This window comes from Sus scrofa, chromosome 1, assembly GCF_000003025.6.
Source record: "Sus scrofa isolate TJ Tabasco breed Duroc chromosome 1, Sscrofa11.1, whole genome shotgun sequence".
NCBI lineage: Eukaryota > Metazoa > Chordata > Mammalia > Artiodactyla > Suidae > Sus > Sus scrofa.
The window spans coordinates 253,572,744-253,587,718 of record NC_010443.5 but is presented as its reverse complement, the minus strand read 5'-3'; the positions used below and the strand labels follow the sequence as shown (position 1 = coordinate 253,587,718).

The window sequence follows — 14,975 nt, the reverse complement described above, 5'->3', positions numbered from 1 at the left end:
GCTGCACCTGGATGGGAACTCCTCTTCTTGGAAAATTCCAGTGAGGAATATCATTACTGAAAAGGCAATCTCACTATTATAAACGAAATAACGTTATAATTAAAAATATGGCTTCCAGTGCAGTTTCTAATTTTTAGTAACAAGAATGTAAATGACTTCATTTTTAATAAAACTTATACAAAGGGAAAATCATTTAAAATCTTATGACTTAAATGTTTGGTAAGATTATGTCCAAAATTGGTATAAAAATATGGTAAAATTGGAGTTCCCACTGTGGCACAATAGGCCCAGTGGCATCTCTGCAGCCCACCAGATGCAAGCTCAATCCCTGGCCCAGAAGGTTGAAGGATCTGGCATTGCCTCAGGTAACTGTGGCTCAAATCTAATCCTTGGCCTGGGAACTCCATACGGTTTGGGGCAGCCAAAGAAGAAAAAAATTGAAAATTACATAAATCGAGAAACAACTTAAAAAGTTGAATCCAGGAGTTCCTAGCCTGGAAACATCCATATGCCATGGGTTCTGCCTTAAAAAGAGCCCCCCCCCCAAAAAAAAACAAACTTGAAGAATCCGTTTTGAGTCCACATTCACTTATTTATCCCATTCAAGGGTTTTAAAAGTATTTCTATAACTACTAAACATGCTAAAACCACAGCGTGGCTCTTCCACTTTTGCTCTGACTCCACAGTGGGGCAGGTGGAAACTAAAGTGGCCAGTTGCTTGTGTGACCTCTGGGGACAGCTGGATGGAGGGGTTAGCGGTAGGCAGCTTAGCAAAGCCCAAGACTCTTTCACACAGGTGCCTTCACAGCGGTGACGTGTGTCTTTAGACACTTCCTTTTTCTTTCCTGCTTTCCCCACCTACCCAAGTTCCCACTCCCCTGCTTATGGCCCCCTGAACCTCTTCCACTCCCACGCCTTGTGATGCTAGACTAGATGATGAAGGAATCACTTCCTGGTCTCTCCCAGTCCCATCTCCCTTCTTGGAACGAGTCTGCACAGCACGCATGGACATGGGTTCAGCTGGATTTAGAGGATGTCTAGGGGGCAGGGAGGTTCCAGACCCCGCTGCGGCTTAGCTCCTAGGAGGGAAGTTGAGGTGCTGGTGAGAAGGCGGCCAAGGGGGATAATGCAACCTGAAGAGTGAATGTCCCACCTGGCAGAACAGTGTCTGTGCCCCGTCCTTGGGCCCCTTCCCCTGAGGGCTTTCCCCTCCCTTCCGCATTGTCTGGGTCCCTCTCAACCTCAGCGCTGGCATCTTGCCACCCTCATAAGGCAGGTATAGGGACCCATTAAGGAGCCCTTTTCCAGGTCCACCCGTAGGCAAGGGGCTGCCTATCAGATTCTTCATCTTTCCCACGTTCCTTTAGCTGCAGTGGCTTGAAGGAGCCAGAGAAAATAAACAATGCATAAGGGTTGAATTTGCCTCAGGGAGAAGCTAGAGGGACGGAGGTACATAGGGGTCAGAGCTGTGGAGAAGGGGAGAGAAGGGAGCTGGGCAAAGGGCAAGACTGGCTCTTCAGGAGCTGGGACCTTTCTTCCTCTTGCAGACTCTCTGGAACCTGCCCTGCATGGCAAGGGCAGCCTTCTGTTTCTGGTTAAGTCAGATCACAGTCTGTCTCCTCCTCCTCTGCCTTCTTGGCATTGCCAGCTTTCCTGGTTTCCTCTGGGCCAGGTGCCTGGTTGGTTGCTGGGGATGCTTTGGTGTTGAGCTAGATTTCTGGAATCGAATTTGTTTCGAGACAGCCGAGGGTCTCCGTTCTGTAGCTGGTTCAGAGACTGTGAAGCCAGCTCATTGCTTTTCCTCATTTCAGCCTCTGTGCCTGGAAGAGAGCCGGCTCATGGGGCAGCGGGACAGGGCGCACCGAGCACAAGTGCAGGGGAGGCGGCAAGCAGCCTGGGGGGCGGGGGCCCTGCTGACAGTGGAGGAGAGTTAGTAAGGAGAGCCTCTGCTCCCTTCCTGCACCCCGGCTCCCACCCCTCAGCTCTGCACCAGGAGTCCCCTTGTGACCCTGTCCTCTCAGAGCCTTTGAGTCCACTTTTAATGTTTTTTGAATTTATAGACTTTAAAACGCATCCTTTTAAAATGCACAATGCAGTGAATTTAGCATACTCACAAGGTCATGCAACCATCACCACCATGTCATTCCAGAAGGTAACAGCCCCAAAGAAACCCCTTACCATGAGCAGCCTTCCCGTCATCCCCCTCCCTGAAGTCCCTGGCGGCCACAAATCTATTTTCTCTCTATGGATTTACCTAATCTGCATATACATGGAGTCATAGGATATGGGGTGTTTTGTGTCTTTCACTTAGAGTGTTTTCAGGGTTTATCCATGTTGTATTGTGTATCAACACTTCATTCCTTTTCATGGTAAAAATATTCCGCTGTATGGCTACACCCCATTTGGTTTACCTGGTCCTCTTTGGGGTCGTTGCCACGTTTTGGCTGTTATGAATAACACTGCCATGAACATTTGTGTTCAAAGTTTTTATGGGGACACGTATCTTCAGTTTTCTTGTGTGATCATCTAGGAGTAGAATTGCTGGATCACATAGGGACTCTGTTTAACCATTTAAGGAATTACCAGAACTTTTGCCAAGTTGGCTGTCCCATTTTAAGTTCCATCAAGAGTGTGCCAGACCCTGTTTGTCATTGGCTTTCTGATTAAAGCTCTCCCACGAGGGTGTGAAGTGGAATCTCTTTGTGGTTTGGGTTTGCATTTCCCTGATGGCTAATGATGTTGAGCATCTTGTCACGGGAAGATGGTCATTTGTATGTGTTCTCTAGAGAAATGTCTTTATATCTTGGGCTCTTATTTTATTTTTTTTCTCTTTTTTTTTTTTTGGCCACCCCCCAGGGCATATGGAAGTTTCTGGGCCAGTGATCAAATCTGAGCCACAGCTGCAACCTACACCATGCCAGATTCTTTCTTTCTTTTTTTTTTTTTTTTTTTTTTTTTTTTTTGTCTTTTTGCTATTTCTTTGGGCCACTCCCGTGGCGTATGGAGGTTCCCAGGCTAGGGGTCCAATCGGAGCTGTAGCCACCGGCCTACGCCAGAGTCACAGCAATGCGGGATCCGAGCCGCGTCTGCAAACTACACAACAGCTCACGGCAACGCCGGATCGTTAACCCACTGAGCAAGGGCAGGGACCGAACCCGCAACCTCATGGTTCCTAGTTGGATTCGTTAACCACTGCGCCACGACGGGAACTCCTATATCTTCTGCTCTTTTAAAAGTTGGGTCACCTACCCTTTCATGGAGGTGTAAGAGTTCTTGATATATTCTAGATTCAAGTCCCTTATTAAACATAGAATTTGCAAATACGTTCTCTCATTCCGTGGGTTGTCTTTATACTTTCTGATAGCGCAATTTAAAGAAGCAAATTAGCAGCAAATTAGAATTTGAATGACATCCATTTGGCCGGTGAGTTTTGAGGATGTCACTTCCTAGGCCAAGTATTTGATTGCCACCATGAGAATCTCTCTCTTCTCTAAATTAGATTTGATTTATAGTTTTGTGCCAATTTCTGCTGTATAGCAAAGAAGACCCAGTCATACATATACATACATTCCTCTTCTTATATTATCTTCCATCGTGATCTTTCCCAGGAGATTGGATATAGTCCCCTGTGCTCTTAAGTAGGACTTTATTGTCTATTCATTCTAAATGAAATAGTTTGTATCTGCTTAACCCCAAACACCCGGTCCTTCCCACTGGCTCCACTCTTTCCCTCAGCAACCACAAGTCTGTTATCCATGACTGTGAGTCTGCTTTTTTTTTTTTTCTGGAAATAGGTTCATTTGTGTCATATCTTAGATTCCGCATTTAAGTGATGTCATATGGTATCTGTCTTTTTCTTTCTGACTCTCTTCACTTAGTATGAGAATCTCTGGTTGCATTCATGTTGTTGCAAATGCCATTATTTCATTATTTTTTTTTTATGGCTGAACAGTATTCCATTGTATATATGTACCACATCTTCTTTATCCATTCATCTGTCAATGGACATTTAGGTTGTTTCCATGTCTTGGCTATTGTGAATAGTGCTGCTAGGAACATCGGAGTGCATATATCTTTTTGAATTGTAGTTTTGGCCAGATATATGCCCAGGAGTGGGATTGCTAAATTCTATGGTGGTTACTATATTTATGGTAGTTCTATATTTTCTAAGGAGTCACCATACTGCTTTCCATCATGGTTTACCAATTTACATTCCAACCAACAGTGTAGGATTGTTCCCTCTCTAGCTAGCATTTGGTATTTGTAGACTTTTTAATGATGGCCATCCTGACTGGTGCGAGGTGATAGCTCATTGTAGTTTTGGTTTGCTTTTCTCTAATAATTAGTGATATTGAGCATTTTTTTTATGTGCCTACTGACCATCTCTATGTCTTTGGAGAAATGTCTATTCAAGTCTTCTGCTCCGGCTGCCAGCCTACACCACAGTCACAGCAATGCCAGATCCGAGCTGCGTCTGTGACCTACACCACAGCTCATGGCAACGCCATATCCTTAACCCACTGAGTGAGGCCAGAGGTCGAACCTGCAACCTCATGGTTCCTAGTTGGATTCATTTCCACTGTGCCACGATGGGAACTCCAAAAGGTATTTTTTAAATATCCCTTTTCTAATATCTCATTGTTAGTATACAGAAATGCAACCAATTGCTGAATGTTAATCTTGTATCCTGCTACTTTGCTGAATTTGTTGATCAGATTAAGTAGTGTTTGTGTGGATTCCTTGGGTTTTCTCTATATAGTATCATGTCATCTGCATAGAGTGTCAATTTTACCTCTTCTCTTCCAAGTTGAATACCTTCTATTTCTTTTGTTTGTCTGATTACTGTGGCTAGGACTTCCTATGCTATGTTGAATAAAAATGGTGAGAGTAGGCATCATTGTCTTTGTTCCATTTTAGCGGGAAAGCTTTTAGCTTCTCGTCGAGTATTATAGTGGCTGTGGGTTTGTCATAAACAGCTTTTATGAGGTTAAGATATATTCCCTCTATACCCATTTGGGTAAGAGTTTTTATTTAATGGATACTAAATTTTGTCAAATCCTTTTTTGCATCTATTGAGATGATCATGTGGTTTTGACTTTTCATTTGTTAATGTGGTATATGACATTGATTTACATATGTTGAACCATCCTTGTGAACTTGGGATGAATCCCGCGTGGTCATGGTTATGATCTTTTTTATATGTTGCTGGACTTGGCTTGCTAAAATTTTGTTGAGAATTTTTGCGTCTATATTCATCAATCTTTTGGTAGTATCTTTGGTTTTGGTATTAGGGTGACAGTGGCTTCATAGAATGTCTTTGGGAATGTTCCTCCTTCAATCTTTTGGAAGAGTTTGAGAAGGATCTGTATAAGTTCTTGGTATGTTTGATAGAATTTGCCTGTGAAACCATCTGGTCCTGGACTTTTTGTTGGTATATTGAATATGTATATTCAATTTTATTTCTAGTAATCAGTCTGTTAAAATGATATATTTCCTTTTGATTCAGTTTTGGTGGACCCTGTTTCCAAAAAGTTGTCCTTTTTTGGAGTTGCTATTGTGGCTCAGCAGTAACAAGCACGACTAGTATCCATAAGGATGTGGGTTTGATCCTCTGGCCTTGCTCAGTGGGTTAAGGATCTGGCAGTGCTGTGAGCTGTGGTGTAGGTCACAGACACAGCTCAGATCCCAAGTTGCTGTGGTTGTGATGTAAGCCAGCAGCTGCAGCTCCGATTCGACCCCTAGCCTGAGAACTTGCATATGCCACAGGTATGACCCTAAAAAGACCAAAAAAAGTCCATTTCTTCTAGGTTGTAATATCTTTTTTATACAAGAGCTTTGACATGTCAAAATATTCTGTGACTTTTATCTCAAGATGGTAGGTGGACATATGTATTACCTCTTCTTCTCAAAATATTATTGAATGTAGAGGGAATATAAATAACTCCATTGAGTCAAAAGCAAACAGATGCCAGAGGTGAACCAGAGTGGTTAAGGAACATTTGGAAAATGCTGGGCAGATGGTCAGATTGAAGGTGAAATCCGTGAACAGAGAAGTCCCAAAATACAAGCTGGTTGCAAGAGGTGATAGCACTATTCCCCTCCCTCATTAAAGGAGGTGATGTGGAAGATGGATTTTTGATGGGTAGACAGATGATTAGTCAATAGACAAGTAGGTTAGATAGGTAGTAGATCTGAAAGTCTGAAAGAAGGGAAGAGGGAGGGGGAAGCGGGGAGAGAGAACAAAGGGAATTCGGAATGGCACAGCAGATCAGAAATGCGCTACAACTCAGTATCTAATTGAACAAAGAAGAGAATGAAAGTGAACATGGAAAAATTCATAATGTAAAAAGTGAATGTCGAGCAAATACCAAAAAAGGAAGTGATATGGAATAAACTCGAACCCCGATCTATGATGACTAAATCTAGGTCTTCAAAACATGTACTTGCTTTCTGGACAGGGAAGCAGATATATTTATTTTCTCCTTGGCCCTACTGTGATTCTACAAGTTTGGCAATATCTACATGTCGGAAATTCCCTCCACTGTTTCTTTCCTTTCTCTGGACTAGTTTCCTTGACAGCATTTGTGTTTGACACTTTCACTCTCTGAAATCAGAAAATACCCTGTCCTGAGTTAACTCGGTACAGAGGTATTTCCAGGCCTACGCCATCCATGTCTCTCCAAGCCCTACTTGTTCTGTTTCACAAAGAAAAAAATTGACTGATACATGATGGTGCAGACCAGCAAAGAGTGAGTCAGGGTGACTCACATACACATCAGTTTTAAAATAGGAATGGTGGTTTGTTTTTTTTTTTTCCTTGCCTCCTCTTCTTCCTAAATTGCAGAGTGGTTTTTGAGATAAAGCTTCCTTAAGTACGTGGGAATATAAAACTTTATTTTGATTTGTTTTTTGGTAATACTGGAGTTTTTTTTTTTTTCCACTTTGAGGTGGCTTAGCATGTGTTGGGTAAACAGTGTGGCTTAGAGCCCCACTCCCTCAATTATGGAACTTCAAGTCTCTGTCAGCTCCTCTGTTTCCCCCTAGAGATTCCCTATGGTGAAACACCTGAGGGGGAAGGAATGGTGGTGTTAGCTTTTGACTGAGACAGTGTGTGTGTGTGTGTGTGTGTGTGTGTGTGTGTGTGTGTACTTGCTAGATCCTGACCAAGGAGAACCAACAAAGGCAGGTGAGCTGAGATTAATGTGATTCCCAAAGGATCCTTTGCCAAAAAGTTTTCTTGGTATATTAGGAGCTGCCAGAAGGTGATGAGACTATGAGCTGTAGCTCTTGGCTCTATATCCAGCACCACTGACCACAAAGCTTTTAGTAAATCAGGGCTTGTAGGACTAGCAGGATTCCGAATTCACCTTTGTAGATCTTATTTAGTGGTGACCGTCTGTCCAAGGTATAGTGCTGATGAGGCTAAGCATCTCCCCACAAAGGTACCAGTAAGTTAAACCTAGCCCCAAAATCACATGCTACTCTGCTACAAATATGTGCTAAGATGTTAGAGGGTTTGGCTTACTGGAACCCAGCACCACTGCTGAATGGGAGGAAGACTGATGCAGTGGAAGGTTTGAGTCACAGAATTAGAAGACTGGTACTTACTGACTGACTGTGGATTTGGGGGGCCTCAGGGTCTTTATAAGGCTAGTTTAACTAATGACTAATATTCAACGTTTCTGTCTCTAAAAGCCTAAACCCATGGTACATTACAATGGGAATGTAGTCTTTACTTAATAAAATTTCGATCGCATGCCTTCTACATGCCAGACAATGTGTTAGGCTCTGGGGCTTCAGCAGAGAAAATACGGTCCCAGCCCTCATTGATACCAGAAGACATGAATCATGTTTATCACCCAACTAAATGTGAAAATTGCAACTGTGACAGGAAGAGGAGTTGCATGGTGCTGAGGGACCCTACAATGGGCATGGGGTAGAATAACAGCCAGAAAGTCAGCGAATGCTTTCCTGAGGAAATGGCATTTGAGCAGAGACCCAAAGGATAAGGAGCTACTACTCAGGCAAAAACAGGACTTGAGCAGGTTCCAGATAGAAGGAATCACATGTGCCAAAAGGTCTCTGCAAGGAGAAGTGCAAAAAAAAATTTAACAGAAAGCCAACATGACTTGGAGTAGAGACAACAAGAAGGAGCACAGTAGAAGATGGAGGTAGAAGGGAGGTAACGACCAGACCATGTCAGGCTGGTGGACCATGGTAAGAGGATTTGGCTTTAGAATAAGAGTATCTAAAGCCTTGAAGAGAGAATCTTCAAGATTCTCTTGTGTATCTTTTTAAAAAATTACTCAATGAATTTTATTACATTTATAGTTGTACAATGATCATCACAACCCAATTTTATAGCATGTCCAACCCAAACCCCCAGCACATGCTCTCACCCCTCAACCTGTCTCATTTGGAAACCATAAGTTTTTCAAGTCTGTGAGTCAGTATCTGTTCCGCAAAGAAGTTCATGTCCATTTTTTAGATTCCACACGTAAGTGATAGCATATGATGTTGGTGTCTCGCCATCTGGCTAACTTCACTTAGCATGATAATTTTTAAGTCCATCCATGTTGCTGCAAATGCCATTATTTCTTTCCTTTTAATGGCTTAGTAGTATTCCATTGTGTATATGTACCACATCTTCTTGATCCACTCCTCTGTCAATGGGCATTTAGGTTGTTTCCATGGCCTGGATGTTGTATATAGTGCTGCAATGAACACTCTCTTGTGTATCTTGAAATGAGAAATTCTTGGAGAAGAAGGAAAACAGGTAAACCAATTTGTATCTTATTGTGTGAGTCAAGAAAGAGATACTGATACTTTGAACTATGGTGCTGATATGATACTTTGAACTATGGTGCTGATATGATACTTTGAACTATGGTGCTGATAAGAAAATGGAAAGAACGAGATAGATTCTGGAGATATTTAAGAGAGTAAAGATAATTTGGTAAAGAAATGTATAAATAAGCAGGAGAAAAAGTTATCAAGGATAACTTCCTAGCTTATACATCTAGATGGATGGATGATAATGTTGTTCACAATGACAGGGAGTTGTTGGGGCTATAATGGGGGTGGGGAAAGGAGACTATGAGTTTGGTCTTAATACCCATTGGAAAGATATCCAGCAGGTAGTCAATGTGTGGGTCTGGAGCTCAGAAGGGTCTGAATTGGAGATATAACAATGAGTCATCTATATTTAAATGGTAGTTAAAGCTATATGTGTAGGTGACATTGTTTAGAGAAGGGACTGAGAAGAAAGCCTATGACTGGCCCATAAGGAATTTGAATTTTAAATTCCTGGTTAGAGTTTGAGTCTCCAAATGGTCAGAGAGAAATGAGATAAACCAGAAAGGTGTGATGTTACCAAAGCAAGAGAATAAACTCTCAAAAGTTTAGGAAAGAGTCCAAAATTTTCAAAATTTGCTCAGAGTTAATTAGAATCACAATAAAAAAATGTCCATTAGGAGTTCCCGCTGTTGTGCAGTGGGTTAAGAACCTGAATGCAGCAGCTTGGGTCACCACAGAGACCCAAATTCGATACCTAGCCCAGTTTAGTGGGTTGAGGATCTGGTGTTGCCACAGCTGAGCTGCAGCTTGGAGTCAATTCCTAGCCTGAGAGCATCCATATGCTGTGATACAGCCATTAAAAAAAAAAAAAAAAAAAAAAAAAGTCCATTAGATTTAACAGCATGGAATTGCTGACCTCAGAAAATTCATTTTAGTGACACAACAGAGCTGGACATAAAATAGAAAACAGTAGAAGAGTTTGAACATTTGAAGGGAATGGTGAAATTCTGAACCTGTAATTTTGGAGAATGAAAGACTGAGAGCTGGCTAGAGAAACAGCGTAGGATCACTGGGTAGTCTGAGTGCTCATTTGAGATTGCAGTTGGTAAATTTAAAACTTGGCCCATTGTGAAACTTCCCCTAACAATCCCAAGCCACTTCAATGCCAGCAGATAACCTGGTTCATCCAAGGTTGACATGGATCCGTGGATCAAAAAGAGAGACGAACCAGAATTTGATCTATTGAAAAGGGAGTTGTTGAAATGATGTACACCATGAACTCTAAGTTAGATGGTAGAGGTAAGAGAAGAAAGGAAAAAGCTACTGGCTTGGAGAGTCATACATTCGTATAGGGTACATGGGTCCTGATATAAGATCAAAGAATCATTGATGTGGAAGTGGTTGAACAAGCAACATAGGGGCGGAGGCTGAAGTCAGAGTGAGGTATTTGATTCAATGACTATGGAGGTGGCACAGCTACCCAGGACCCAAGGGAATTTGTGGCTGAAGAAGGGCAGGGGTCACTAGAGCGAGGCCTTGGTTTGATTCCATCACATCTTTCATTTGTGATAGATGGAAAACCCAAATCAAACTGGGATTGAGAAAGGGGAATGTAGAGCTTTTGTTATTAAAGGCTGAAGGGATCCTTTAGCTTCAGGTATAGCTCTCCTGACCTCATCAGGATCTGACTCTCCATCTTTCAGCTCTGCTGCCCTCTATGCGGGCTCCATTCTCAGACAAGCTCGTCTCTGGTGGGAGCAAAATGGCAGCCGGCCACTCTCACCAGGCTTTCATCCTCACCAGTCTAAGATGAGTAGAAAAGAACAAGTGTCTCTTTCCTAACCATTTAAGCCAGAGTCCTGGACCTTGTTCTTATTAGTCCAAATTTGGCTTACATTTCCATCTTTGAACCAATCATTGTGACCGGCCAGACCTGAGTCTCATCTCCACTTGGAAGACGGTTCATCAGAGGAAAAATGGGCAGTTGTTACCTGAAGAGTCAATGCGGGCTGGCCAGTAAAAACAGATGTCTGTCGTCGTCTTTTTTTTTTTTTAATTTATTTTTTATTGCTATTTCCCCCAACATACTTTTTTCCCCCACTGTACAGCATGGGGACCCAGTGTCGTCTTCTACCGTGCTGAACAGGTTGTTTGTGAGGCCATTCAGGTTGGTGGCAGAGTCTGGGCTGGCGAGGAATCCTGTTAAGCCAGAATCTTTGAAAGAGGAGGCATGACCTGGCATCAGTGACTTCATGTGTGAAACAGGATTTGAAGTGTTTGTAGAGTGCCTTTGGCTAGCCCTTCAGACTGAAAGATCCTTGAGGGCAAAGGATTTTGCATCTCTGGTAGCAAGTAGTGGGCCTGACACTTCAGAGAACTTGTAAATGATGGATGTGTGGATGGAAGGTGGAAGGATGATTGAGCAAAGAAATAAAACAACTGGGTTTGAAAATATCTTAGATAGGAATAGGCTCGGGGTATTTGATGGAAAATATTCAACCAATGCCTTTTAAAATATCTCTTCAGAGTTCCTGCTATGGCTCAATGGGATCAGCGGTGTCTTGGGAGTGCTGGGTCGCAGGTTCAATCCCTGGCCAGGCACAGTGAGTTAAAGATCCCCAGTCAGTGTTGCCCCAGATGCAGCTTAGGTTGTGACTGTGGCTTGGATCTGATCCCTGGCCTGGGAATTCCATATAGCATGAGGCAGCCAAAGATGAAAAAAAAAAAAAAAAGTATCTCTTACAATTATATCAGAAATGGAGCATCGTGGGAGTTCCTGTTGTGGCTTAGCGGTTAACAAACCTGACTAATATCCATAAGGGCATGGGTTCTATTCCTGGCCTCGCTCAGAGGGTTAAGGATCTAGTGTTGCCATGAGCTGTGGTGTAGGTCGCAGGTGCAGCTCAGATCCCCACGCTGTTATGGCTGTGGCGTAGGATGGTGGCTACAGCTCTGATTAGACCCTTAGCCTGGCAACCTCCATATGCCACAGGTGTGGCCCTAAAAAAGAAAAAGAAATGGAGCATTGTGAAAATAGCAAAGGCTCTGAAGTCACACAAACCTAGATTTGAATTCCTCACTCTCTGGATTCTTGTGCAAATGACTTAAGTCTCAGTTTCCTCATCTATAAAATTGGGCAATGTTTGGGTGGCACCTTGAGGGGGAATGGCCAATTAAACCATTTCCCAAGAGGATCCATGGGTGGCTTTCATTATTTTGATCATTTATTATAGATGGGGACCTAGCTCTCTGTTTAACAGAATAAAAAACTTCATATGCATGTGGAGAGGGAAGCCATTTTCCAGATAGAGGCCCACATTAACCAAATTAGAGAGGCAGAGAAAAATCAATGTCAATATATTGTCTTACCATGAGAAAATATTTGGCGTAGCACATTGTCTTCCTGTAAGCAGCTATACAAGGGAAGTAAAATAATAACTAGAGGATTGCTGGTGCTCAGGTAAGGGGACTTGGGCTGCCTCCAGCATATAGGGATGGACCAGCCATTGGGGAAATTCTAGAACATTCTTGGATGGTCACAGACAAGGTCTCCTAGGATGAGTTTGTACATCTTTGCTTTGTTCCATTACGTACTGACATCTTGGAGGATAGCCTTTCCTCCCTGGCTGTGTCTTGGGAAAAGGCTCTAGCCCCTAAAATATCAATGACAGAGAGGCACGCCTTTCCCATCCGTGCAGCCTCTGTCAGCTGTGAGGGTCTCCCTGGCCCTCAAGATTTGGGTCAAATGGCTTAACTCCCCGAGTCCACAGCGTGTGACAGACTCGAGTCCGTCTTAGAGATCAGCAAGTCCTTGGCGTTCCTGTGGTCCCCTCTCCTCCTGTTTCCTCACGATCTCTGCCCAGCACTGTGTCAATCCAGACATGAATCACAGCTGCTTCCCCAGCCTCCACCAACAGGAAAACCAAAAAATCCCGCTCACACAAAACATTCATGCAGAGACTCTTCCAAAGAACCGAGGCAGCAGGAAAGCTTCCTATACCCACAGGAGACAGCAAGCAGCTGAAAGCCCTATAAGACCTTGCTATTAAGTTCCTCCGAGCACCCGGACATGGGGGTTCCCATTCTCATCAAGAGCCCTGAGTCTCACTTCCCCCACCTCTTGTCTTCCTCCTCCCCCTCCTCTGAGCTCCCTCCCTCCCCCCCCCTTTCTGGGCACCAGGCAAGTTCCTCTTGACCTCAGGCACAGGGCTTCCACCCCCGTCTCTGGAGCCACCTCCACAGCTGAAATCCAGGCTCGGGGATGTCACCTTCAAACTTTCCAGACAAAGACTATTCCTTTTTTTTGGCTTTTGTCCTTTTTAGGGCCACACCTGCAGCACATGGAGGTTCTCAGGCTAGGGGTCCCATTGGAGCTGTAGCCACCAGCCTACGCCACAGCCACAGCAACACGGGATCCGAGCCGCGTCTGTAACCTACACCACAGCTCATGGCAACGCTAGATCCTTAACCCACTGAGCAAGGCCAGGGATCAAACCACAACCTTGTGGTTCCTAGTAGGATTCATTTCCGTGTGCCACGACAGGAACTCCCAGACAAAGACTATTCCTTTCTAAAATGAATTTGGGGACCATCTGTTAAGAAAATAGAAGTATTTCCTCTTTGAAGGGAACTAAGTGAAGGGTCTGGGACGTATATTCAATAAGTCAACTTCCATCCGCTCTTACTCCTCTCCCCTTATGTAACGCCTGTTGATCAACAGTAATTTCATCATGATGAACGTGCTTTTGCTCCTCACCACATTCCTATGTCAGCTGAGAAGACACCGGCAAATATAATTCCTGTATTTACCTGTATTTTCTCCATAGAGCAGTGCTACATGCTGGCTCCCCAACTTACTAGCTGTGTGCTCTTGTGCAAATCACTCAGCCTCTCTGGCCTCAGTTTCTCCACCCATAAAAGGAGGTGATAGACTAGTGTGATGACTTCTCAGGAGGATTAAATTCATTCCTATAAAGTGCTCAGTGGATAGCAAAGGCTCAGTAAATGTTGCTGCTCCTTTTTTTTTTAAATGTCCCTTTCTCCTCAAATAGTGTGACTTGATCAGTGTAAAAAAAAAAAAAAAAAAGAGAGAGAGAGAGAATTTAACCCGTGCGGTTTATTGTTTGTCTTTTGTATTTGGTTGGTTTTTGTTGTTGTCATTTTTGGTTTTTTGTCTTTTTTTCTCTTCTTAGGGCCACACTAGCAGCATATGGAGATTTCCAGTCTAGGGGTCAAATCAGATCTGTAGCTGCCAACCTACACCACAGCCACAGCAACATGGGATCCAAGCCGCATCTGGGAACTACACCACAGCTCACAGCAACGCTGGATCCTTAACCCACTGAGCGAGGCCAGAGAGCAAACCTGTGTCCTCATGGATACTAGTCAGATTCTTTTCCACTGAGCCATGACGGGAACTCCTCACCTGTGCAGTTTAATGAAGCCATGCTTGAGCTAGAGACTAAAGTGGCAGAGTCAGGGAGCACCTTGGCCCAAGGGCTAGCTCTGCTGGTAGCCTCAGCCATGGGGGATGGCCAGGTGCTAACTCTGCTGGGAGCCGGCCTTCAAAGATGGAAGGGAGCTTTGGGTGTGATGAAAATATAATCGAAACCTGAGTGGCCTAAACTAGGAGAGATCCCAAATCTAGTTCATTTCTGGACCAGAGGCTTTGGGTCCCAACATGGAGGGTCCCGGGCCTGCCAGCATCATGAGGACCCAGCTCCCTTTGGGTCCTAAGATGAGGTGTGAATCTCTGAGGCCCCTCAAATTTCCCTGGTTTCACAAAGGATGGGGAGAAATAAAACACCGTGGATGCCACCCCTCACCCCAGAGGGGATAAAGGCTGTCCTTTATCAGCAATCCCAAGACTAGAGAGACCCTTCGATTAAATGACCATAGTGGTCCATCTGGTTCGGCGCTGTTCTCAGGGCCATATCTGCCTGCTGAATACCGTCTTCCCCCATAACATACCCACCCACTGGAGCCCCTGCCCCTCACAGGAGCAGGCTGGCTGGACTGCTTTGCTGTGACCTCTGGAAGAACAGGGTTAAGAATGGAGTGGGAGGGCCCAGCCTGGGCTGGGTGAAACCAGTACCTCCCAAGGTGCTTGTAGGTGAGGGAGAGGGCAGCGAAGAAGCTTTGAGGGGCTGCCAGGCCAGCTCTACAGGGCACCTCTTAAA

At 44.1% G+C, this 14,975-nt stretch overlaps 1 protein-coding gene across 1 annotated transcript; it reads right to left on the bottom strand.

Annotated features, from left to right (window-relative positions):
• LOC100516718 (Purkinje cell protein 4-like protein 1) lies at positions 378–14,321 on the bottom strand. The gene is given in 4 exon segments (XM_013993755.2): positions 378–1,586; positions 1,588–1,709; positions 10,931–10,995; positions 14,222–14,321. Coding segments are annotated over 4 exon segments (357 nt in total). The 3' UTR covers positions 378–1,516.